Source organism: Pyrgilauda ruficollis, unplaced genomic scaffold (genome assembly GCF_017590135.1).
Source record: "Pyrgilauda ruficollis isolate IOZ18807 unplaced genomic scaffold, ASM1759013v1 scaffold12, whole genome shotgun sequence".
In the NCBI taxonomy this organism is placed as follows: Eukaryota; Metazoa; Chordata; class Aves; order Passeriformes; family Passeridae; genus Pyrgilauda; species Pyrgilauda ruficollis.
In genome coordinates, this window is record NW_024510321.1 from 15073438 (window position 1) to 15098166 (window position 24729).

General features: G+C 38.8%; 1 protein-coding gene across 4 annotated transcripts in view; it reads left to right on the top strand.

Annotated features, from left to right (window-relative positions):
- The window catches only part of ARHGAP21 (Rho GTPase activating protein 21), a 112996-nt gene that overhangs the window by 70701 nt on the left and 17566 nt on the right, over positions 1-24729 (top strand). For 2 of the 4 annotated variants that reach the window (XM_041486313.1, XM_041486283.1), the window contains 3 exons: positions 1412-1466; positions 9286-9345; positions 10848-12798. In XM_041486313.1, the coding sequence (XP_041342247.1) occupies positions 1412-1466; positions 9286-9345; positions 10848-12798 (2066 nt within the window). The remainder of the gene's footprint in view (positions 1-1411; positions 1467-9285; positions 9346-10847; positions 12799-24729) is intronic. The other 2 variants (XM_041486292.1, XM_041486302.1) reach the window with 2 other exon arrangements.

The following is a 24729-nucleotide window of genomic DNA, read 5'->3' on the forward strand; positions in this document are numbered from 1 at the left end:
GATCTTCAGTTTTAAGACTAAAGTTTTTATGCTGCTTGGAGAACACTCTTTTCCAAAATGAATAGTGGTTTAAAAAGATTGTGAAACCAAATACCCTTACTCTGCTTTTGGAATTCAGCCTTACGTCTGTGGTTGCTAGAAAATGGGAAAGGAACCACAAAATAGAAACATTTTTCACAAAAGAAAGCATAATAAATCACACATTACATTTTGAGATCATGGCTTTCTTTTCTGCACAAATAAACTGAGGTCCCATCTCCGTGCTTTCATAGGCTGATTGGTGTGCCCTGTAGTTGGGCCAGTCTTTGTGCTGGTTTTGTCTTTCCTCACCTTTGTACTAACCAGTACCGATGAGCTGATTTCTGAGATAGCCACGTAGGTTGCATTGATACTTATGCTGATACTGGTCACGTTTTTTAAATATCCTTTTTTAATTCTGACATGTGAGATTTCTGAGTAACGGTCACAGTAACTTCATTTTGGTTTTTTGGCCTCGTTATAATAGGCTGTACATTAGTCTATTGCAGCCCTTCTCTGTACCTGTTCCACTTCACATTTAATGAATGTGAGCAGATTATTCCATTATCTCAGATGAGATAATAAATTCATCTATTCTGTATCCAATGTTACAAGCATATGCTTCTCTATTGTTTGTGAAAATACCTAATTTCTGGTACGTGCCAACTGTGGATTTCACAGTTTTTTAAATATTTGACTGTGTAGCTGGTACACTGTACAATTGATGACCTGATTTTGGTAGTGTTTGAGTCACACTGATAAAACTATTCAGATTCCTGGATCTTTATGCTACTGCTGCTTGTGGTTTCAGCAGCTCAGATGACAAATGCAGTGCTTACAAATAGCAAGTGTTTTTAATCTATAATGCAGATATCATCTGAATGACTGTTGATCCTGCTAGGATCCTGCTAGGAGATGATTGGATGGAAAGGTGTAGGTCAGTACTGGCCTTGGTATTGCTCCTCTTTTTCAGATGAGTCAGTGATTATGATGTTGCCACAGCAGTTCTAAAAAGTGCTAAGAAACTTTAGTTTTAAATGGAAGAAAGGAAAGTTTTAGCTTTTATTCACAGATTTGTCGCATTGTTTTGTCCAAGAAGCTCTACTTGTTAGTAGTGTACTTTAGGACTTAAGGGGAAAAAAAAGGAAATAAAACTACCCAAACCAGTGTGTTGCCTCAATAAACTGGCTCAGTCAGATTTCTCTTCTACTCTTACTTCCTAAGATTCTAGAGGAAATCAGTGTTTACTTTTGTTGTGTCATGTGTTTGTCATAATAGCTGAGTTTTGGAGTTCTTGAAGAGTTTTCCTCTATGGAAGTAAATGGATTATCCTTGTAATAAGAAATTAAAATCTCTGAGCGTTTATCTGTGATTTTTTTTCTGTTTCTTTCAGTGACAGCGTATTGGAACTTAGTGTTATGCCAAAAGATGAGGACATCCTTCAATTGGTATGTTTATGAAGCTTCTGTTCAGAGAGTATATTACCTAACAAAAATGTCCTGTTGTTGGTTATAAAGTCTTCGAAGTGTGCTGTCAGCAATAATTAGAGTTAATATTTATCTCTTTGTAACTCCTTAGATGTTTCCTTGCCTTGCTGCTGTGCCTGAAATTTCAGGGGAATCTAAATATAGGGAGTACTGTCTTCACATGATATTTCTAGCATGTTAAAAAATGTATCTTGTTCATATTTTATTGTAATTTGGATTAATTTCATTATGTTTTATGAATCACATTGCTTCCTTTAACTAGGTTGTCCAGTTCTAAAGAACTGGAGTTCTTGTGAGTTTAAAAACTACCATATGAAGCCTGTGTTAATAACTCAGTAATTGTGAGTGGACTAAGCAGTATGATGAATTGGCCAAAGATTATTACCAAATTTTTTAGTTGTGACTGCTATAAATGTTTTGTTGCACTAGTGCTTATTTGTTCTTTATTTTAACTGACATCCTGCATGTGTAGTAAGATGATTCATCTACCATTTAGTGTCTCCAAGTCCAAAAGAGTCTTGAATAATACATTATATGTAAGTGCATATTGTGACAAATCATAACACCTAGTGTATTGATATGCTCTAGTTTATTTTTAATTGGAAGCAGAGGAGAGAAGATGACAAGCAGGGTAGATTTTCTTGTTAGTAGTTGGAAAAGTGTATTTTCTAGTACACACAGAAGTAGTAAGATGACTTTGTGTCAAGAAAAACCCATGGGTTTCAGTAGCTGTTTTCCATTATTACAGACCAAATTAAAGGGTAAAGGAAAAAACAAAAAAACTTTTGTTTGACATTAAAGTGAAGGTAGACGCTAGTACAGGAACTCTCCAGTTAGAACAACAAGCCAAGATTATTAGAATAGAAGTGATATTTTGAGAACATTTGATGAAGACATATTTCAGTAATCCAACACATGAATGTTGGGGGGCAGGGTGTGAGTTTTGATTGCATGAATAAGTGAGAGAGAAAAGCTGTTGGGTCGTTTTTTGGTGGTTGGTTTTTTTGGGGTTTTTTGTTTTTTTTTTTTTTTTTAATTGGAGCTGTGAATATGTGTAAATGCAGGAATAATACTAACGTTTAAATTATCTGAATGCCCTGTCTAATGTAGTCTTGTAGCCATAATAGTGTAAGAATCTGGACAACACAGTATCTGTAGTTTTAAACATTTGTATTTGTCTGGATGAAAAGGTCTTAGAGACATCACCTCTCTGCTGGCAAAACACAAAGTGCAAACTTCAGATGAAGTAGACATGAAAAATAATGGGTTGTGTATAACTTGTTATAGCAGCAGGTGAGATTGGGACAGAGGGCAAAAAAGGATGATTGTTGGCATTATGGGTTAGGAAAGGATATTAACAAAAAGAAAATAAAGTCTTTTTCCTTGGGAAGATTGAGGGGTAAAGAAAAGAGGAAAATACCTGACTGGATGTTCTAGGAAAAGATTGGATATATGAAAAATCTTGAGGTGTCATTATACAAAAGGTCCTTCTGAGTTTTCAGATGTGATAAAGAGTTGTGAGTTTTGTATGTGAGGTTGCTCTCTTGAAGATATAAATAGGATTAGGTTTGACAGGTAAAATAATCTTTTTGCAAGAAATGCTTTACATTGACCCTGTAGCTTGTGTGAGTTCCTTCAGTTGTTGACTGTTGGGTTGGGTCATGATACAGAGGGATTTTATGCTACTGTTTGCTAAGATGCATTTGTTTGGGATAAAGTGAACTGCCCTTGAGGGCTTCCAGTTGCACATTTTCCAGAGGAAAGCTATGGAGGCACAGGTGTTTCCTGTATCCATAAGGCTGAGCACTGGGTGTACTTGGGCTTATAGGAAATGACCTCTGATAGCAGCAGTTGGTTCATTCAGTCCTGTCACAGAACACTTCAGTATCTGTGGTTCCAAGTGTCAAACTTTGATGGCTCAGCTGCAGTTTGTGAAGAAAAAGATGATAAACATGAATTGCATCTTACAACAGAGTCTGTCAGTTGTGGCCTGTAATTGTATTTGTTTTAGCCCACCACACAGGAGGAAAGATTTTGTCACTTCTAAAATAATTTGTAATCTTTTGAGACAGTACATTCTCAGTAACTTCAGTAAAACAAAGAATCTGTACAATTCCTCTGAATTATAATAGAGGAAAAACACCTGAAGTTGTGTTATGTAAGCTTTTATAGAATGTTAAATAACTTAGTTGTTTTCTGTGACATATGTCACTGTAAATGTCTTCAAATGGTGTTGCTCATTGTAAATTGATGTTAAATACCAGTATGCTGTAAAAATAGCAAAACTCCAAGCACTACTGGATATTGTAGTATGAGCTAACAAGTGGCATATCGAGTGCAAAGAGCATGGAATAGTTTCATTATATTCAGGAACGATGCTGGTTGTGCTAAATTTTATAGTACTTGGCAGTCTGCTCCATGTGCTCATGGCTGAGGGCTTGAAACACAGTTGCTTGTTTCTATCCTTAGTTTGCTATTTATAAACCTTGAGTTTAGTCTTCAGAAATATCCATATATGTCTGTGAACCTCTTGGTATATTGAATTTCCAGAAAACAGGGTTTCAAATCCATTCATCAATGGTAACAATGAAGTGGTCCAGTCCCCAGGCCATTGCTCTCTGTGGCATGTGAGCAGTGCTTACTTGGAAGGGAATTACATGTGAAATCCTGCCATTAGTGAAGCCAGTGTCACTTGTGTTTGTTAACTCGTGTGATGTTGAAAATGTCACTTTGTGGATGGGGAAAAGGATTATCCATAACACAATCTTGAACTCCTGACAGCTGTGCATGTGTTGGTTTTTTTTTTTTTTATGCTCCTCTTCAAATTTATGATAAATTTACTTAAATTTATCAAAAGAGATGATTTTGCAACATTTTTAGGTATCTGACTATTTTTAAGCTAGGAAGAGGAAAATTATTTTTATGTCATGTTATCCTTGGTGTTTCAGATTTGATGCATCTATATGCAATTTCTGTAGCATCCTTAACCTTTTTTGACAGAATTTTGGCATCTTGTAGGTTTTAGTACTGCTGACTTCATGCAAATGGAAGACACATTTAGGTCAACTACAAATAGTTCATATTTCTCAAGTGTATTCAATGAAATTGTTGCTGTTTGTAGCCTTTGGATAACAAGTTTAATACTAAAGTACTGTTTACATTTTGACAACTTTCCAGTTGTTCAAAAGCGTTTTGTGCTATGTGGAAAATACTGAATGTAAAGGTGCTCCATAGAGTAAATTGAGTTTTCTAAACCTATCTACAGGTGAGCATTATTATGAGCATTGTCAGAATGCTTTGTTGTGTCTAGCGTGTCTTCTGTTCAGGACTTTTGGACCATTTTTTCTGGGAATGTTTCATATTGGAATGTACTTACTAGCTAACTGTCCTTTGTGTATGTAAAAAAGAATACAGCCTTCAAGTCACTGATTTTCGAGGTACCGGGCACTTGAAAATACCACTATTTGAAAAATGACATCTTTTATATGGTCTACATTGGAGCTGTTTATTTGGAAAGATATTTGTAATGTAGCGTATTAATCATTATATATGATGCTCATTACAGGTAAATATATGTAGATATTATTTTGTAGATGTGTATAACTATGCTGTGTGTAAACATACATACTACAGGTAAGGTATCCTTTTTTCACCATTCATTTTCTAGCACTTTTCTCACTACATGCTCACTCAAAAGTTCATTTTGCCTAACTTTCAGCCTATCTCCAATAGTTTCATTTCTGAAAAACGTTTCCTTTCAGGAATGGTCCCTAAAGGTAAGAGGTTACTTCTGGTCTTAGGTGTTGTCACCATTACGTTTCATTAGTGTCCAAATCTGTTGAAATGTGCCTTAGCCTTCCAGAAGGAACTGTGCAGTTTTATTTACAGAAAGATGTTATTGAACATTCTATGAATAATGGTAAAGGTGGAAATAAAAGGGGGTTGTTTACTACTGTATTTTTGATAAATTCAGTTAAATCTTAATTTTTCCTCAGAATTACAGACCAGTGAAGCTGCAGATCAGTAACTGAAAGTTTACCGCATTTGAACAGAGATGTTTCTTTTGTCACAGATAGTAGGGGAATGGGAATGACCAGGAAAATGAGTAAAAGTCAACTCAAGCACAGATTTTCTTTTTTGTTTTCCTTCTTTCTAGTCAGGTGATATGGAAATTTCTAGTGTATTGGAAGATCAGCAGAAAAGAGTGCTGCATTTGTCATTTCTGAACTTAAAATTTTTGTGGGATTTGGTGGCTCTCAAGGCCTTGTAGTACCCTGAAACTGCCAGCTGTGCACCTGTAGTTAAAACAAAAACAAAAAAAAGGGGAAAAAACCCCTTTGACAACAGCAAAAAAAAACCAAAAAAACCAAAACCCAAACTTAAATGAAGAAATGTGTCCAGGAGTTTTACATGCCCCCCAGTAACCTTGTGTCTCTGACTACAGGTCTGCCCACAATTGGCTTTAATGTTAAAGATTGCCAGGTTAATTTTGTTTTTCTTCCTGTGACCATCCAGTTGCATCAGACCTAGTGGAGCAACATGGCAAACTGTGAAATACTTTCATTTGCTTTATCTTCTAATATAGATGTTTTTCTGAGTAGCTGTATTTAGAGACTTGGAGCACTTTTTTACTTCCAGATTTCCTGCTGAGTTACGGATGGGCACACAGGTTAATATTAAAGCTGTGGCAGCAAGTACAGTGGAAGGCAGGGTGTGGTGTGGAGACACAGTGACCTAGAAGAGGAGACTTAAAGTTTGTTGTCAAACAATGCATATTACAAAATACCATTTTCATCAACCCTCCTAACCACTATTTAGACTTTACAAGAAAGTCTCTTACACAGCTTGTATATGGAAATAAAACTTATTTGGCCTAAGGCATTAAATTTTGTATACTAAAAATGCACTTCCTTTAGGAAGAAAGGATATGCGTTTTTTGGGTTTTTTCCCAAATAACATTGTCTCACTGTAGTGTTTGGGTGTTGCAGAGTAAAATAAAAGTGCTTGAGCTGTATTACTAACATTCTTGCCAGAACAAACTGTAACTAGAAAATGTTTCCTTTTAAGAGAGTGGTGAATCTTTTCTGGTGTGCAGTTTCATGATGACAGTGAGATTGGGTTAAGACCAGGGTAGAAGAGAACACTACTAGTGAAGAAATAAAATCTGAAGCCAGACTGGTTGGAGAAGGAAAGAAGAACGCCTCAAGCTCAGTCTTGCTAGGAATTGGGCATGTTAGCTTCTGATTCATCAAAATGCGTATCACCAATTTAGTGAATAGTTCTGTTGAAATTGGTGTTGTTATTCTTCCTGTAGTGAAGTGGAGGGAAGCACACCCATCCTCAGTGAAACATAGGGCTGCGTGTTTTCATGGATTTGGGCTAATGGGTGTTGGTTTAAGCTCTTGAAAGTACAGGGTTTCCCATGATTCTTTCCCAGAGGAATCCTCATGCATTTGGCTGTTACTGTTCTGGCATCTAACAGCATAAAATCGGGGGGGGGGGTAAAAGTGGGACCCTTCAGCTGAATTTTAGGTGGTTAATTAAATATCTTGTTAAATTGTTTATTTGCTTAAAATCTATTCTGCCTATCATATGGCATGAATGTTTTACCTTAGGAGTTAAACCCTTAGCGGTTCTACAAACTCACAGTAAGAAATTAATCCTTTACCATAGGAGTTTGCAAACTTTGTGCAAACAAAACCAGATTTCAAGGTGGGAAGAAATAGTACCCAGTAACTAGAAACATGCTGAGTTCTTACTGTAAGAGCAGTAATTTTCTTCTAGTAATTGTTACAGAGCTGTTATCCGTCAGAGCAGTTAATATCACTCTAAATTGCTGCATTTGTACGGTAGTCTTCTGAAACTGACATTATTTTGAGAAGGTGAAAAAGAGCTCATAAAACATCTAGACTAATTTTTGGATCATGTTGGGATTTCTGAATAACTGCTGAGTATCCAGTTCTAGAAATGGAAATGGCTTGGCTGGTATCTGAATCAGGAGCATCACTAACCTGGATATTAAAAACCAGTTTTGTTCTCTAAGTTGTGAGCCTTTTTTTTGATTGGTTGATTGGGTTTTTGTTTTAAAGACTGTAAACACTTAAAATTCAGCCATACCCTAATGGCATTTTTATGAATGTGTCCTGTTGCAATGACTTAAAGATTAAGGTAGCATTTTTTACATTATTTATTATTAGAGAAACTAAAGAGAGAGAGTAATACTCAAGCTGTGTTTTATGTGGTTGCAAAATATGTTAAATATCAAAACAATGTATGAACTAATAAATACTTTGGTGTATTTTACATTTGTTAGTCTCTAAACCTCTTCTAAAAATCTCATCACTTTGTGCTTGAAGTAGTTAAAATATTTCATTAGTAAAAAGGCTGATAATACATCCTTCAGTGTGACACTTGCAGGACAGATCCATCAGTTTCTTTGTAATTTGCATTATTTTTTGTAGGCCATTATTCAGAGTTATGAAACAAAGATATCAAATACTCTGTGGTAGTATAACAATCCTCTCTATAAAATTCCTCTTTCTTGGAAGTGTGCTCTGCTTTGTTTCAGTGCTTTCTTGGGTAGTGGGTGGAATTAAGTGGAGATTGAGGAGAAGTACACTTTCCAGTAACTGTCTTACACAGAACTGGCTGTCTGTCTGTCTGGATAGACCTGCAATCATGGAAACATAATATTTTGGGGGAGGAGAAAACCTAGCTGATCTCATTTTGGATCCTGTGGGAGTGCTGTCTTCTGAAGGTGATATTTTAATACCTGTGATATATTTTGTCAGGAGCTGAGAACTTATTTTTATACTCACTTGTAGTCTCTGGCTACAATCAGATCACACGAGCTTTGGAATTTAGCCTTTCTGCTGTCAAAGTCAATGAAGCATTGTTTGTCAGGGGAATATTTTGCAAAAACATAAATGGGATATTTTCTATTGGTGTAATGTATGCACATCCCAGGGAAGGTGGGATATCAGCTGTTTTATCAGCTATATAAATTGGTAATGATTTTCTGATTAGGGGACAGTTGATAGTTTTTGTTTGTCTTGCATGCCAGAAGGACCTCATTCAATCTGTTTTTCAGTCTTCAGCATCTGTTTAAATTTTTAGAATTTAACTCTTCAGCCCATCAAGATCTTAAATAGCCATTTATTTAAAGGTTAAAAATATTAATCTTCATATGTTCCTTCCCCCCATTAAATGTGTCAGTGGAAGCCTGTCCTGATTTTTACGATGGGTAGAGGAAAAAAAAAAAATTACAAATCACATGAGGAGAGTATTTCTGCAGCATCATTCCTCTAATTTCAGATGTACAGCCTGAAAGCAGCTGCAGTCAGCTGACAGTTGGTGGTCATGCTCGGATATACGTGAGGAAGGGGCGTGCTGTTTTAAGTGCATAATAAAGCCGTTGTTTCGTCACCAGGAAGCAGGGATGGATGGTAGCAGCCCAGGGAAATGAGAGACAGTGATGTGGCTGTAGTGGAAGGGAAATCTCATCACACGGAGCCAGAGCTCTCTGCAGGCAGCTGTAGGGATGCATAAGGCAAAATGGCACAAACGTATTTTGCTTTCTGTAAAGGTACAGGATAAATGTAAGGAGCAGATTAAAGGCTGAGATGGACATGCTCACAAGGAGGGTGAAGTTATTTTTTTATGCTCTACTGCCCTTTATGTCTGTTGGTACCTTCCAGTGAAATCAGTGTAGCTGTATTTTTAGCTTGCTGTAGTCAACATCAATATGACAAGATAATTCTATCTTTACATCTGTAAGCAGTTTTTACTGTGTTTTCCTGTTTTCTGCCAGCTGCAGTTTACAAAGGATGTCACAGCACTGGTAAGAAATGTACAGTAGCCATTTCTCTGATGGTTTTGTAAGGCATGTTTTTCTTAATCATTTGTGAGAAGCAAGAGTATGAAACAGCAAGTTTGGTAATGAGCTAGACAGAGCTGAATTTTCTTCATAATGCTGATCTCTTGATTTGTGGTTTGTGCCTGTGTTATTTGGTCCGTTTTCTCTCAGTGTGCTTTAATATTTTGCACTTCACTAATGCTTGGTGTAACATTGCAGCAATATTGTAAATGCCTCGCCCTCCTCTCTACTTTGCTCTATGTTAATTTTATGGCTGCACTTGGGCTTTTATAACTGTCTGCTGTGAAGACAGAGCACATTGATATACTGGAATTGAGCATGTTATGATTTGAACAGGAAACGCTGGGATATGATAGCACTCCTAAGCATATAAAAGCCCTGAGAAATTATTTTACTCTTCTGTTACATTGGCAGGCTCTGCATTGGCTCTTTATTTCATTATGTTCAAACTGAACAAAGTCATGCTGAAGTTGTTCAATAATAGAATATTGTTTAAGTATGCTGTATGCTTTTCATTGATGTATTATTTTGAATGTTCTGTTAATTTCACAATGACAAATCCTGCTTTCAGAAATGCTGCAGAAACGTACTAAGTATAATATAACCATTTTTTTCTTAGGAGTCAGGTTGTTATGCATGAAGATGCAAAGTGCACTAAGGAAATTAGAGATTTCAGTTTGGGTTTCAATAGTGCATGGACAGTGGTGAATATGAATTTTCATACTATTTTTACCTCAAAGTTAAAAATGCTAAATATCATTTATATTTTTACAGTAAAATTTGTGTACCATGTACTTGCTGTATCCTGTAAAATATAAGAAGAATTACAGGGTGTTGGCTCACAAAAATATGTTACTGCTTCAATTTATTCATTATGTGTTTAGGAACAGTAGCTTTTATGTAGAAGACATCTTAGAGGAGTGCGTGTGCATGTATATTTATTTGTCTGTACTTTTCATATGTACTGTGAACGGAGTTGTTTTTTATACCCTAAGTGTATAGAGAATATTCTAGTGCTAGTTGAATTTATCATGCAGTATTTTAACCTATTGAGTGCTATGAAATTCCAGTTTCCAGCAATGGGAGGCTTAAATGAGAAAAATATGTGAAGGATCATGTTAGAAAGCAGAATTAAAGGGGAGAAAAATACTGTGTTGTGTGCTCGTGGATTTTGAGAAACCTGACTCAGTGCCCTACTCGCAGTATTTCCTAGAATTGGTCATCAGTTCAGATTTTTAATTGTTGAGGGAAGGAATGTATGTCATGATACTGCTTGTTCTGTTTCTGCTCACTAAGGGGCTGGAATGCTGGTTTTATCTTTTGAACTAACGTTTTGTCTGAAATTAGAGGGAGTGTGAATTTTGAACCTGTGTTCCCCTCCTTTGAAGCTTGATCATGCAAATACTAAATGGCGAAGTTTTCCATCTCCCTCACTACTGAATACTCACTTAATCTTCTCTCCACAGGCGTATTCCCAAGATGCCTACCTGAAAGGCAACGAAGCCTACAGTGGTAATGCCCACAACATACCTGAACCACCACCAATATGTTATCCACGCCTGACATCCGCAGCCTCTGTTAAGGCACAAGCTGGAGACAAGCTCCCTTCTGACTTCTCGCTGGGGAAACAGCAAGTCAGTAGACCAGTCCGGGCATTGACACAGCCAGAGAGGGCCTACAGAATGGAAATACAAGTGCCTCCATCACCAACAGACATTGCAAAATCAAATACAGCCGTGTGCGTTTGCAATGAAACCGTAAGGACTGTTATTGTGCCTTCTGAGAAGGCTGTAGATTTGCCATCTTGCAGAAATAACCATGCTGGTCCATCACACAGGACAGAGGAAGTAAGATACGGTGTAAAAGATCAAAGCAGTCTAAAAGCATGGACCACCACATCACCACCATCTTTAGTGTCCACTGCCATTGTACTTCCCCAGACTCCACTAACAAGACCAGTTGATACAACTGTAACAGTAAGTAAAGCTTCAAATTATGTAGTATGTCCAGAAGGCATCCCAAACACTAGACCTTCTACTCAAGCCACAGACTCGCCTTCAGTCTCTAATCACTACAGTTCTCCGACCTCCCACCAGCACATAGACTGGAAGACCTACAAAACTTACAAGGAGTACATTGATAATAGGCGCATGCACATGTATGGCTCCAGAACAATACAGGAAAGGTTAGATAGCTTAAGGGCAGCTTCTCAGAACACAACTGAGTATAATCAGGTGGTGCCAAACCGCACTGCTTCTCAGGTACGGCGCAGGAGCACCTCTCATGACAGGGTTCCGCAGTCTGTCCAGATCCGGCAGAGAAGTGTATCCCAGGAAAGGCTTGAAGATCCCGTGTTGATGAAAGAATGGCCACGAAGTGCTTCACAAGATACTCTAACTTCGCCTTCAGCCAATGCTAGAAATCACAGGGCTCGGTCTTGGGATTATCTCAGCAAACAGGGTGAAGTGCTGGAAAATTTTCATTCTGAGAATATGATTGCAGATGCAAATGGAGATAGGAGAAAGACTTACAAATGGACAGGGTTTACTGAACAAGATGATCGGCGAGGTATTTATGACAGATCTAGACAACATGCATTTCATATGTCCCTTCGAGGTCAAAATTTTCCTGTTGCTCCAAATACTTATATTTCAGACAACAGGAGAACAGGTAGTAGAGCTTCTCTGCCTGGTTCTCACTTTCAGAAAGTTTCACCAGATATTAAAATGTTACAGCCTTCTCGTGATTTGCAAGCTCCTGGGGGAGTTTCAAAATCTGCAGGTGTTTCACAGGAGAGGTTGTGCCTCACACCAGCCAGAAGTTCTAAAAGTAGCTCTCTGAAGAACTCAGCTCCCTATGCAGCAAAACCATCGATTCCCCTTAACCAGGGCCTGGATGCTATTGCCAGCAAAGACCAAAGAACAGTAAATCACTTGCATCAAAGCAGTCTGTTAAACCAACAGTCAAGGATCCGAGCCGAAGGTGCCCCAGATCACAAACCAGAAACTGGTAAAACCATCCAGTCCTCCTCTCTGGCTCCAGCTTCTGCCAAACTTGTTCAGCCAACAAGTGAGTGTTTAACTACCTCTGACAGTGTAGATGGTTCCATCAGACAAAAGATTCATGGTATTGAAAGAGAAGATGTTCATGAGTCTGAAAGTCTGCAAATGGATGTTCAGGGAAATGACAGAGACACAGTGGTCATGCGGGACAAATCACCTTCTGGCCACCAAACTCCCCAGCCTCTGAGGCATCAGTCCTACATTCTTGCTGTAAATGACCAAGAGGCAGCCTCGGACACTACCTGTTGGTTACCTAATGATGCTCGGAGAGAAGTCCACATAAAAAGAATAGAGGAAAGGAAAGCATCGAGTTCCAGCCCACCTGGTGACTCTTTGGCTTCAATTCCATTTATTGGTGAGTTAAATCATTTCAGTGTACATCAAATGCTTTTCTCTCCTAAAGGTGATGAAAAACAAGATGCCGGGTAGCTGACTGCTATTCCTGTGAACCCTGAGGTTGAGAGGCATGGGAGATTGCTCTCGTCTAAAATAACTTTGGGTTGGTAAAATGAGAAATATTTTTCAGTGGAGAAAAATAATATTCTGTTTTGTTTGGGGGTCCTGGAAAATGAGTGTAAAAAAGCCCACAGTGATGTAATATTTTTCTAGAGTTTTCTTTACCCTCTGGGTAAGTCTGTGTTACATAACTCCATCTGGTTATCACTCCATATAATGTTGTGATGTTACATATGTGGACAACTGGCATTTGCAACACCTTTCAAATAATTTTACTTCTCCAGTATAAAACATACTTGGAATCCAGTACAGAGAGAATATGGATGCAAATCCATATATGAGAGCGATTTGTGGGGAAAAAAGAAGTTTTTCATGTGAATAAGTATGGTGAAAGCTTTCTGATATAGATGGGGAATAGATAAAAGCTGTATCAGGTGAAGGGATAGCAATAAAAAGAAGTGGATTTGCAAGTAAAGATGCTAATGCAGATACAAATTAAAGGGTTTGTGGAAGCAGAATCTGAGAAGGCAAAATGATTTGCCTGTGTGCTGTGAGAGAGCTGTGGGAAGGGCACTGAAGAGGAAAAGAACCAAAGGAAGGATTGGATATAGTAGAAAAAAAATTATATTGAATGCTGGATATGTGATGAATTAGTGTCTTCTGCTGAAGAGAGAGTTACAGTGGCAGAGCATTTCTGTTCTATCCAAATAGTCAATGCCTCTGTTGTCTTTGTCCTGCTGTTGTTGTTGGGTTGGATTTTCTTTTGTTGTGGCTGATTTAATGCTTTGTAGTCTGGATGTCTGTGCATCATTTTCCACAGGAGTTGATTTATACCTGACTCACTGTGCTCTTGAATTTAGTGTAGGAAGTATTTAGAAAATACTGAATATGGAATTTTGGTTCTCAGACTCATCTGTGTGAAAAACAACTATTTTTAATGATCCTTTTTTTTTTTTTTTTTTTTTTTTTACACATTAGGTTAAGGGAATTACAGATGCCATGTCCTAGCATAATTGTCTTCTGTTGGGGATCTGAAGCAGTGATTTTTTTTTTCCCCTAGCATTATCTATAATATCCAGTACTAGTTGAAAGTGAACAACCAAAAAACAGTGAAGAAGCTTTGTGTTCATTAGAAAATGGAAATCATACAAAAGATACAATAATTCTGTTCTTTTGACAAAATACTGGTAAGACATTAAAAAGTACTTTCTTAGCTAGCAGATACTGCTTTTGTTGGGTTTTTCATTTTGAATGGGGGTTGTATAGATCTTTTTTCTTCTTGTTATTACTGGATGCATCACTGTAATTTTAGATTCTTCTTCAGACCCAGCCAATCTTGCTTTAAGGATTAGCAAAGTTTGTGAGGCATGTAACTGATCTTTGTGCAGGATTTTTCAATACTCTGCCTAAAATCACTGTTGGGCTCCTGACAAACATTCCGTGTTTGCTGGAAGTATTTTAATCCCATACAGTTGAAATGTCACGTTAAAAGTCAGATCAAGATGGGTGAAGTCAAGCCCAACCTTTTATACACCATCTCCTTTCTTGGTTTTGTCAGAGATTTCCCATGAATTTTATTTATGTGACTTGCTTCCATATTTTAGAGAAAAGTGTTGATTAAAATTCAAAGAAGCCTTGAAGTCAACGTCAGTTGAGCTGTATTTGGTAGCAGCTGAGGAGTTCAGAAGGAACAAAATTGTAACTCTGCATTGCAGCCTCTTGGCATAACAACACATGGGATTAAATTCTTCTAAGCCTTTTGGAGTGAAACCTCCTGAATGTTCCAGAAATACTGAAACCTGATGTTTCTAGAGCCTGGGCACTATCTGAGTTAGCATGGTCCTTGTGGCTGTCTTCCTAGGAAGAAATCCCTGTGCCAGTACAGGGGCTGTGCAAAGTTTCTACTCCAGTTCCAGCACCTTGAGGAGGAAATAATGAATATTTCCTTGAGGAGGAAATAATGAATATTCTCTCTGAATCGAAAGAGCATGAGATGTTATGAAAGTGGACCACTTCTTATGTTAGCGTTTATATGCATTATTCTGACTTCGCTTGTTCTGCTGTAATTATGCCTAATTACAACTTCACCTGTTAAAAGGTGTACTTAATCAGGTGGATAAAACCCTAGATCTGCTTTGAAATTCAGTTTAAGGCTTTTTAACTCTCCAGATGGAAAATCACTGGGAGTTTTGGTTTAGGATTTTCTTATGGGTTTTGGGGTTTTTTTCCCTTCTCCCATTATTGAGAAGGGTCTTACTTTGAATGAAGACATATCTTGGAGTTGGCAAATGGCTTTATTTCCCTTATGCTTATATCCATATAGTAGGGTTTTTTACATTCTTAGGTTTTATTGGATAGACTAATTTAATACACTTACTGAAGTCACTTCTACAGTAGATACTTGAAGTAGTGCAAAATGTAAATTTGGGTGAGGGTGACAAATATCTTCCAAGGTGACAGATTGCTACCTTTTAAAATGTGTGGTGTTTAAAATATTTGTGGTGTGTCTATTTTTATCACCACTTTCTGCTTGTTAAAAGTAGTAGATATGGCCAGGACCATATTTTGGTAGAAATTCAGCCAGGAACAGTTGGCTTTTGCAGCAGTATTTGTGGCTTCTGAGAACAGCACATCAGGGTGATTTTAGCTCTAGGTAAGAAGTACAGTGCCCTGCGCCACAAACAGAAAACCAAGCAGAGTTTCTGTTGAGCTTCCTTACAGCGGATTCTTGCAGGGATCATGGTGAGATGATGATGGCCTTTTGACACTAGGCCTTTCAAAGAGGTAGTTCAGAAGCAGGGAGATTTAAATTTTGGGTGTAATTTATTAATAGAAATGAGAGACCTCTTCAGACCAAACCTAGTAGGTAGCAGTAATATCTTCTAGGGGAGAAATGGATTTTTAAAAAAAAAAAAAATTAGGTAAAATATTGTGTGTTCAAACTCTTCAGGTGAGCACATGTTCTTGTGGGATAATGAAGCTGCCAGCTTTACAGATAAACATACAGTGGTATTGCACACTTTGCTATTTCCCATGTGCTACTAAATGCAGGATGTTGTGGTTCTCAGAAAGCTGCTATTTCTATTTCAGGTCCAGAGAAAAGCTATGTTGTTAAAGTGCTCTTTATTTTTTCAAACTATACAAGTTAGTCTAGTGACAGTCTACTATTTTTACCCAGAAAAGGTCTCACCTGTTCTCTAGACTAATAAAAATACCATTTTCTCTATCAGTGACTGTATTAGGAATTGTGGTGTTTAAGGTGCATTTTTCAGACTTGCAATTTTTGCATGATTTCTGTGCTAGAGCACAGCAAATTGTAGTTTTCTGACCTACTGGGTAATTTTTTGGATGAGTTAATCTTCACTGGAATGGAAAGTAGAATGCTGCTAAACATCCTGATAGATGTGGATGACAAGTGGTGTCTCTCAGGGGTCCTTACTGGGACCAGTGTTATTATATCTTGATTAATGACATGGACAGTGGGGTTGAGTGCGCCTTGGCAGATTTTTTGATGACACTAAGCTTGAGAGGTGCTATTGTCACACCTGAAGGATGGGATCATCCAGGTCATCCAGATGTCCAGGTCATCTAGAGGGACCTGGACAACTCGAGAAGCAGGGACATGGGAATCTAATGTGGTCTTCAAGAGCACCAATGTAAGGTGCCCTGAGTCAGGGCAGCCCCTGGTATCAACACAGGCTGAGGAATGGACAGAGTGAGAGCAGCCCTGCCCAGAGGGGCTGGGGGTGCTGAGGGCTGAGAGGCTGGACATGACCCAGCCATGTGCACTCACAGCCCAGAGAGCCAAATGTGCACTGGGCTGCATCTCAAGCAGTGTGGGCAGCTGGTCAAGGGAGGGGATTCTGCCCTCAACTCTTCTCTGTTGAGACCCCACCTGCAGTGCTGCATCCAGCTCTGGGATCCCCAGCAGGGAAGATGTGGACCTGTTGGAGCAAGTCCAGAGGAGAGCCAAATTTATTAGAGAGATGAAGCATCTTTCCTATGGGGAAAGGCTGAGAGAATTGGGATTGTTCAGTCTGGAGAAGACAAGGCTTTGGGGGGCTGTAATTGTGGCCTTCCTCCTGAAGGAAGCCTACAAGAAAGATGGAGAGAAACTTTTTGCAAGAATATGTAGTGAAAGGACATGGGGCATTGGATTGTTTAAGCTGATAAAAGATAAGGAGGAAGCTCTTTACTGTGAGGGTGGTGAAATGCTGAAACAGGCTGCCCGGAGAAGCTGTGGATGCCCTGTTCCTGCAAGTACTTAAGGCCCGGTTGGGTGGATCTCTGAACAACCTGGTCTAGTGGAAGGTGTCCCTGCCCACAGCAGGGGGCTTGGGTCCCTTCCAACCCAGGCTGTTTTATGAGCTTTGTAACTGTTGAGAAAACGTTGATTCAGAATATAGTTCTTTTAATACATTTTGTAGACATAAATGTCTAGTATGCGTGTCTGAGGTTTGCAGCAAGGTTGAAAATATTTTTTGCTTCTTACAGTACTTAGTGTAGAGTAGAAAGAAATGTAAAAGAGGTTAATCCAACTCCCATATTGAGTTGAGTGAACTACCCATAGGAGAAAAAAGGGGGTGCTGCTTCAATACTTGACCTGAGTGCATCATGTGTAGTTGTCAGGCGAGCTTAGTGCTTTGGCCATTACTACTGGGTGGATCTTCTTTCCAACTTTGCAGAGGCCTGTCATGTGAAAATTAGTTTTAAATGGATATGTTTAAAAACCTTAGCCTAAATATCATCTTGAAGTTCAAAATTGTTTTAAAGTAACGTTCATAGCCATTCTATTATAGAGCTTTTCTTTAGGCATACTGTAGCATCATGTAAGTACTTAAGATTTTTCCTCAGAGGTGCGATCCCATTTTGAAAATATTTAGCACATCCTTACCCTAGAAAAATTTTAGGTGACTTCATTCCACTATTAATTTGAGAATAACTGAGGTAAAATTAGCCAGATAAAAATATCTGACCAGACTTTGATAACACAAAAATATTGTAAAAATTAGATGAGTGTTCTCCCTGTGACTGAAACTCATATCTTAGGAAAGGTATAAGAACAGGACAAGGATATGTGGTACTTAATGTTGGTACTTTCTATTCTCCCACTATTTGTGCTTTAAAGTATCTCTGAGCCAAATGTGATTTTAAGTGTACCATAAATTTATCAATTCTCTTCTGTATTACAGTAAAATTTATCCAATCCCCTGTATTGATTTAAATAAATATTTGCCAGGGATTTCACAGTTGAAACTGTATGGTATTTATTCCCTTAGTGTATGTCTGTGTTTTCCTAAAACATGTCTCCTGTTGACTAAATTCAAAGTGTGGGTTGAAAGGGTTCCTAAAGACCATCTGGTTCTAACCCCCTGCCATCATTGGAAACACCTTCACCTAGGTTACTCAGAACCTTGTTCAAACTGGCCTTGAACACTTCCAGGGATGGGGCATCCACAGCTTCTCTGTGCTCACCACATATCAATCTCTCTATTGCTTCTGCCCTTAGTGCAGGCAAATCACCACAGCAATTTCTGTGCTGGTAGTCAGACACATTCTGCTGTCCACCCTGCTTTAAAAGCTGATCTTCATGCTAGTTGACAAAACCAAAAAATTGGTGGTTTGGGAGGGGGTTTTGGTTTTTGTGGTTGTTTTTTGTTTTGGTTTGGGGTTTTGGTTCCTCCTTTTGTTATGTTTTTGTGGGGTTTGTTGGTGTTTTTGCTTTGTTAGGTTTTTTGAGTGTTTTTGGTTTTGTTTTTTTTTTATTTCATGACCTGTTTTTTTTTACAAACATGTCATAAATAAAAGTACTTGGGTACTTGCTGATTAGCAGATACTGGAAACCAGGTACATTTACACTGAGTTCTACTCAGCCCTGTTTTTCTTTTTCTTTATATTGTTCTTGTTGTTACTGTATATTTTTTAAAGTATATTAACTGAGGAATTAGGAGTTGAAACATTCTAAACCACCTACTGTTAGTTAATCTTTTCAGGCAACTTTATTATGTGATTGAATTTATCTTCTTTAGTGCTGGAAGCAGGGGTGTATAGCTTTACCTTATCAATACTTACCTTTAACTCCTAGGTAACTCAACTCCAGGTACTTTCTGGAAAGTGTAAAGACTTCACTGTCTTGTCTTAGTGGATTATGTGCCATACCCATCCCATCCCCCCCCATACATCTTAATGCCTCTCTCTGCAGGCTGCTGAGACTTGGAAGATGACAATGTGAATAATGCAACTGAAATAAGAAAATAAATTGATATGCTTGCACAACATGCTATGAAAAAAAGGTTATGATGGTAGGAATAGGCCAAGTTAGGAGAAGCAAGCAGAAACATTCTCATAAGCAGAAAGGAAGCATTTGAAAGAATGTACTCATTCTGTTTTCTCCTTATGAGGAGGGAGAAACTCAAAACCTTGGACTTCTCCAGCAGAGATTGTGGTTCATCATCTCAGAATGTGTGGATATCTTCAGGGCAAATGGTGGCTGAATACTGATGGCTGATATGGTGTGTTTTAAGGCAAAACTGCTAGCAGTCAAGATGAAAATCTTCAGCTATTGTGATAATTTTCTTTTCTGCAAGTTATTGCCAGCTGTTCCAAACTATGAAAATATAAGTGCAATTGCAGTAGAGATTAGGGCTGACAAATGTTCATTTTTGAGGACTGTTTCTTCCATTGTTATAGTGATGGCATTGGAACAGCTTTTAACATGTCATCAGTGTTTCTAAGATAAGCATCAGTCTCCTATTTTTTTTTCCAGGGTTTTACAGTGTGGCCTGCCAAATCACTGTTGCTCCAGGCTGAACATTTCAGTGTTTCTTATCCAAAGAACAGTTTTCAAATCATCATGGTATTCTGAAGTATAGCGGCCAAAGTGCAAAATTACAAATTAGTTTTTTAAATACCATTTACATGCTTCTGTAACTCAAAAATATTTTTTTAATTAAAACTTAAAATTGGGAACAATCATTCCTAACATCTAGAAGAGTTTTAATTGAGTAGAACCATCAGATTTGTTTGATAGTAATATTTTCAAAGCATAAATCATCCTCAGAGTATCATTATATCTTCAAATAATTGCAGGTAGTAAGGGAATGCTGTCGGGGATCTTGGCAGCAAAAAATATACTGAGAATTGTACTTTTTGGTGTGATGGGGTAATATGGCAAGCAGGAACCTTTAGAATTGCTTTGTGTAGAAAGATAGTTAAACTTTTGTTTGACACTGAAATAAACAATAGACCTGCATAGATACAGTTTTTACAATAGTCTGACATGAAGAATAACCTTGGGAAGCCTTTTCTGTTTGTGTGAAACATAGTCAGTATAACAAACATATTATTTACATGAGTGCATTAGCAGAGGACTGGATTTGATGATTCAGGAAGCTTGTTCGAGTGTGTTTCTGGGGCTTAGAACCATGAATGTGCTCAGCATGCAGACCTGTTTCCATTCTGTTCTTTTAACCACATGAGGATAATTACGTAAAGTAGATATATGAAGAAGTTCTTTGTAAAGACAATTAGTGCTGGAAGTACTTAAAAACTAGCAAAAAAAAATTTTTTTAAAGATTGTTTTTTGAAAAAATGAGGTAGCAGGTCATGAGGAATCCAGGCAATAGAGGTGCCTTTTTTCCAAATCTGGTGTTTTAGCTTTGGAATTCCATACATGAGGGAGTCTTTACCCTTGTAGGCTGAATTATAAGATGCAGCAGTTTGTACTGTAGGATTTGAAACAAGAAGTCACCGCTATGGGGCATTTATTAGTTCTTTGTGCTATCTTATATGATGGCAGGGTTAATTCCATAGCATTTACTTTTGATTCAATGATCTGGTTTTGTCTATTGGTTGTTTCTGGCCTTCTTACTACTGGTAAAATTGTATGCATGGTATTTTTATTTGATTTTAAGAAAAGGCTTTTAAGAAAAATAGCCTACATTAGTGTGTCTATGTTTACCTTACTGGCAGCTTGTTCTGGGGTTTCTTTGAGGCAGACTTTTTTTTTTTACTTCCTTGCCTGTGTGTGGATGAGGATCTTTTTCCTAACCTCTCTTTTCTTGTCCATGCTCTCTCCTTCCTTTCTGTATTCTTCTCACTGGTACTGCTTCCCTGCAGTCTCTGTCCCCCTACTGTGCTGTCCCTTGCACCACTTGTGCCTCAGCTTTTCTCTACCCCTTTTGTCCCACTGCTGCTGAGTTTAAGGAAGGGACATTGGTGCACATGTCTGTACTTTAAAGGAAGTGCTGCCTGTAGCAAGCTGGAGCCAGTCTAACCCAAGAGGCACAGAAGGTGTGTTAGACATAGGGCAAGACTTTAAAGCTTTTATCTACTGTATTTAGGAAGAATACTTCAGAGTAAGGTATTGCTGGTGCATCGTGAAAATGCAGAGGCCGTTGTGGTATCGTGTACTGTGGAGTACTTGGACAGGCCAAGGATGTGGAGCGCAAAAGGGTCTTGACAAAGGGCTGAAATGCAGTAAGGCAGTGCCTCTAAAGCCAGTCCTGCAGGGTCACTGCACATCCTGTCAGTCCTTCCATAAAGAGAAGATTAGGGTTTTTTTAAGTCTACTAATGAGTACTTGATAGTTTGTTCCTTCTTTTGTTACATAAGCAAATTAATTTGACATGCAAGATTTATTCTTAAATTGCATCCCAAAGCCATAGCCTGTTGTTCGAGTGAACTATTGAAGAAATAGAGAGGCAATTACGAGAATACTTACTGTAATGGCTGTCAGGTAGATGCTGTTTGAGTCTAGAGGGAACCTTGACATCTGTGGCTCAGTTGAATGAAAATTATGTTTTTAATGACTCTTCTAGCCCTTTGCTTTGCAGACAGCAGCATGAGCTGCCTCTAGCTTTCTGCAGAAGGCTGGGCCTTTTGCAATCGATCACTGTTACATTTACACAAGATCTGAGTAACCAAAATTGTATTAAATACTACAGGAGCATCTATAAACAAATACCTAATCCGAGAATTTGGTATAGTTGTCAGAAAGCCAGTAATATTAAAATACAGTTATCTCTTTCAACACGTGCATTTTGAGAAATTGTATGTTGAACAATTTTTTTGTTGCTGGGGATGCATGCTGTCTCAACATTCTTCATGGGAAATGTAAAGCTGTTTTAAAGTGTGTATTACTACACAGCTGTTACATTTTTATGATCTGAATCTTTAAATCAGGTCAATAGTCTTTGATAAAATACATACTTGTTGAATTAAGCTTTGTGGCCACATATTCATGTTGTTTGTTTAAATTAAGATGCCCAGTTAGTGTTTTAAATAGTAATGTGGTCTGCAAAACATTTACTAAATAATACGGTTCCTTCTTAAGGCCTTTTAAGGTGTTGAAATATTGCTTGCAAGACTGCCATGCCTGAAGGGGAATAAATGTGAAGAATGACTTTAGCCTTGGGAAGCGAGTTTTTTTTCCAGTAATTTTTTATTACCAGCAAAGAAAAGCTTTGGCGAACTGAATCTGTATGGATTGGAGGAGGAATCGCCTTTCTCTGTTAATAATCCCTATTAAAGCATCCCTGCTGGTGGCTGTGTACTAAAGTCTCTCTGTGAATTTGTTTCCCATGTGTGTATGATTCAGTTAACTAAACAGCTTCCTTAAATACCTCTCTCCCTTGCTTTCCCACCACGACAAAAAAAAAAAGAAAAAAGAAGCCACAAACCAGCCAAAGCTCAACAACAAACACAAGCAAACCCCACAATCACTACTAGCTTGGATAAAGAGGGCATTCTTAAGACAGCTCCCGTGCAGCTCAACCCATACCTGTCCATGCAACCCAGTGAAATGCATCTGAAGGTAGTGCCTAAGTGTTCATGTTCTGCCTGAAGGCTGGATACAAGTGATGTTCTTCAGGGCCATCTTGTTTAATGTTCATGACTCTGAGAGGAGATAGCATATGCTTATTAAGTTTGGCAACACTAGACTTAGACCTTCCTGGTCTGTATCAATAAGAAAGAACACAGCGCAGAATATTGAGGGAAATCTCCCCCTCTGTTTGGCACTTGTTGGGTAAGAGCCCTCACCATCATGGTCTGAATTCAGCATTAACACTACCTTGTGGGGAATGTGAGCCTAAGAGACCTTCTGAGGATTGCTTCCACCTGAATAATTCTGTGATTCATTTAAATTACATTTGAGGTTCTCAAAATGTGCCCCCTTTGGTGTTCAGGTTGTTCCTTTCAAACCTTAATGTTTAAGGGACTGTTCCGGAGATGAGAAACACATGAAATGCTGTATTAATCATGATAAAATCGTGTTGTAGCAGCTTAATAGGTTATAATACAAATCTGTGCTTTTTTTCCAGTGATTTTGTGTCATTTTCCTTGAATAGCTGATAAATTGGTTGATACTTATTCCTTAGTTGCTCATTCACATAGTGGGGTTAGTATGTCCTGTTAGTCAAGCTTTGCCCATGAAATTCTCAGTTTTGAAATCTCTGGTTCTGCCTCTGAGCGCATTCTGTAGAAATCTCTGTCTGTATCAGGTTTTTTCACCTCACCTACATTGTGTGCAGATGCTCTCTAGCTCTGTAGGCCCCCAGTCTCCAGCTGCATGGTGATACAAGTGTACTTTGATACACAAATTTCTCTGTGCCTTAGCTAGAGGATCAGTCAGTTGTGGTTGGAGCTGTGTTGTATTACAAGTTTTCAATGTCTTACCCCCATAAATGATATTGCATTGAAGGGCTCTTCCTGAAAATCATTAGTTGCAGCTGTTGACCAGTTGCAGTCTCATGCAAACAGAAGTGACAAGTGGCATCCCTCCTTGGCCAGAGATGCTCTGTCACTGTGCTGGCTTGGTTCTGATGGCCAGTCCTTGTGTCACTTCATAGATAATAATGCAAAACAGATTGTGGTTGAAAAGTATAACATAAGGTAGTCCTGGAATAACAGAATCATATGGACCCATCAGGATCATTGAGTCTAACTCCTGGCCTTGAGCAAGACACCCCAAGAATCACACCATGAGCCCAAGAGCATTGTCCAAACCCTTTCTGAACTCAGTCAGGCTTTGTGCTATGAATACTTCCCTGGGGAGCTGTTCCAGTGCCCAAGAATCCTCTGGGTGAAGAACCTTTTCCAGATATCCCACCTAAACCTCTCCTGACTCAGCTTTGTGCTGTTTCCTTGAGTCCTGTTGCTGGTCACAAGAGTGAAGAAGAGATCAGTGCCTGCCCCTTGAGCAAGACACCCCAAGAATCACACCATGAGCCCAAGAGCATTGTCCAAACCCTTTCTGAACTCAGTCAGGCTTTGTGCTATGAATACTTCCCTGGGGAGCTGTTCCAGTGCCCAAGAATCCTCTGGGTGAAGAACCTTTTCCAGATATCCCACCTAAACCTCTCCTGACTCAGCTTTGTGCTGTTTCCTTGAGTCCTGTTGCTGGTCACAAGAGTGAAGAAGAGATCAGTGCCTGCCCCTCTTCTCCTTGGGGGGATGTTGAAGGTCACAATGAGGTCTCCCCTCAGCCTCCCCTTCTCCAGGCTCAACAGACCAAGGGACCTCAGACAGCTCCCCTACAGACCCTTTACCATCCTTGTGGCCCTCCTTTGGGTGCTCTCCAACAGTTTAATCTCTTTCTTATATTGTGGCACCCAGAACTGCCCCCAGCACTTGAGGTGAGGCCACTCCAGTGCAGAGCAGAGCAGGACAATCCCCTCCCTTGCCCTGCTGGCCATGCTGTGCCTGATGCCCCCCAGGACCGGGCTGGCCCTTCTGGCTGCCAGGGCTCTGCTGGCTCATATTCAATTTGCCATGGACCAGGGCCCCCAGGTCCCTTTCCGTGGCACTGCTCACCAGCTTCTCATTGCCC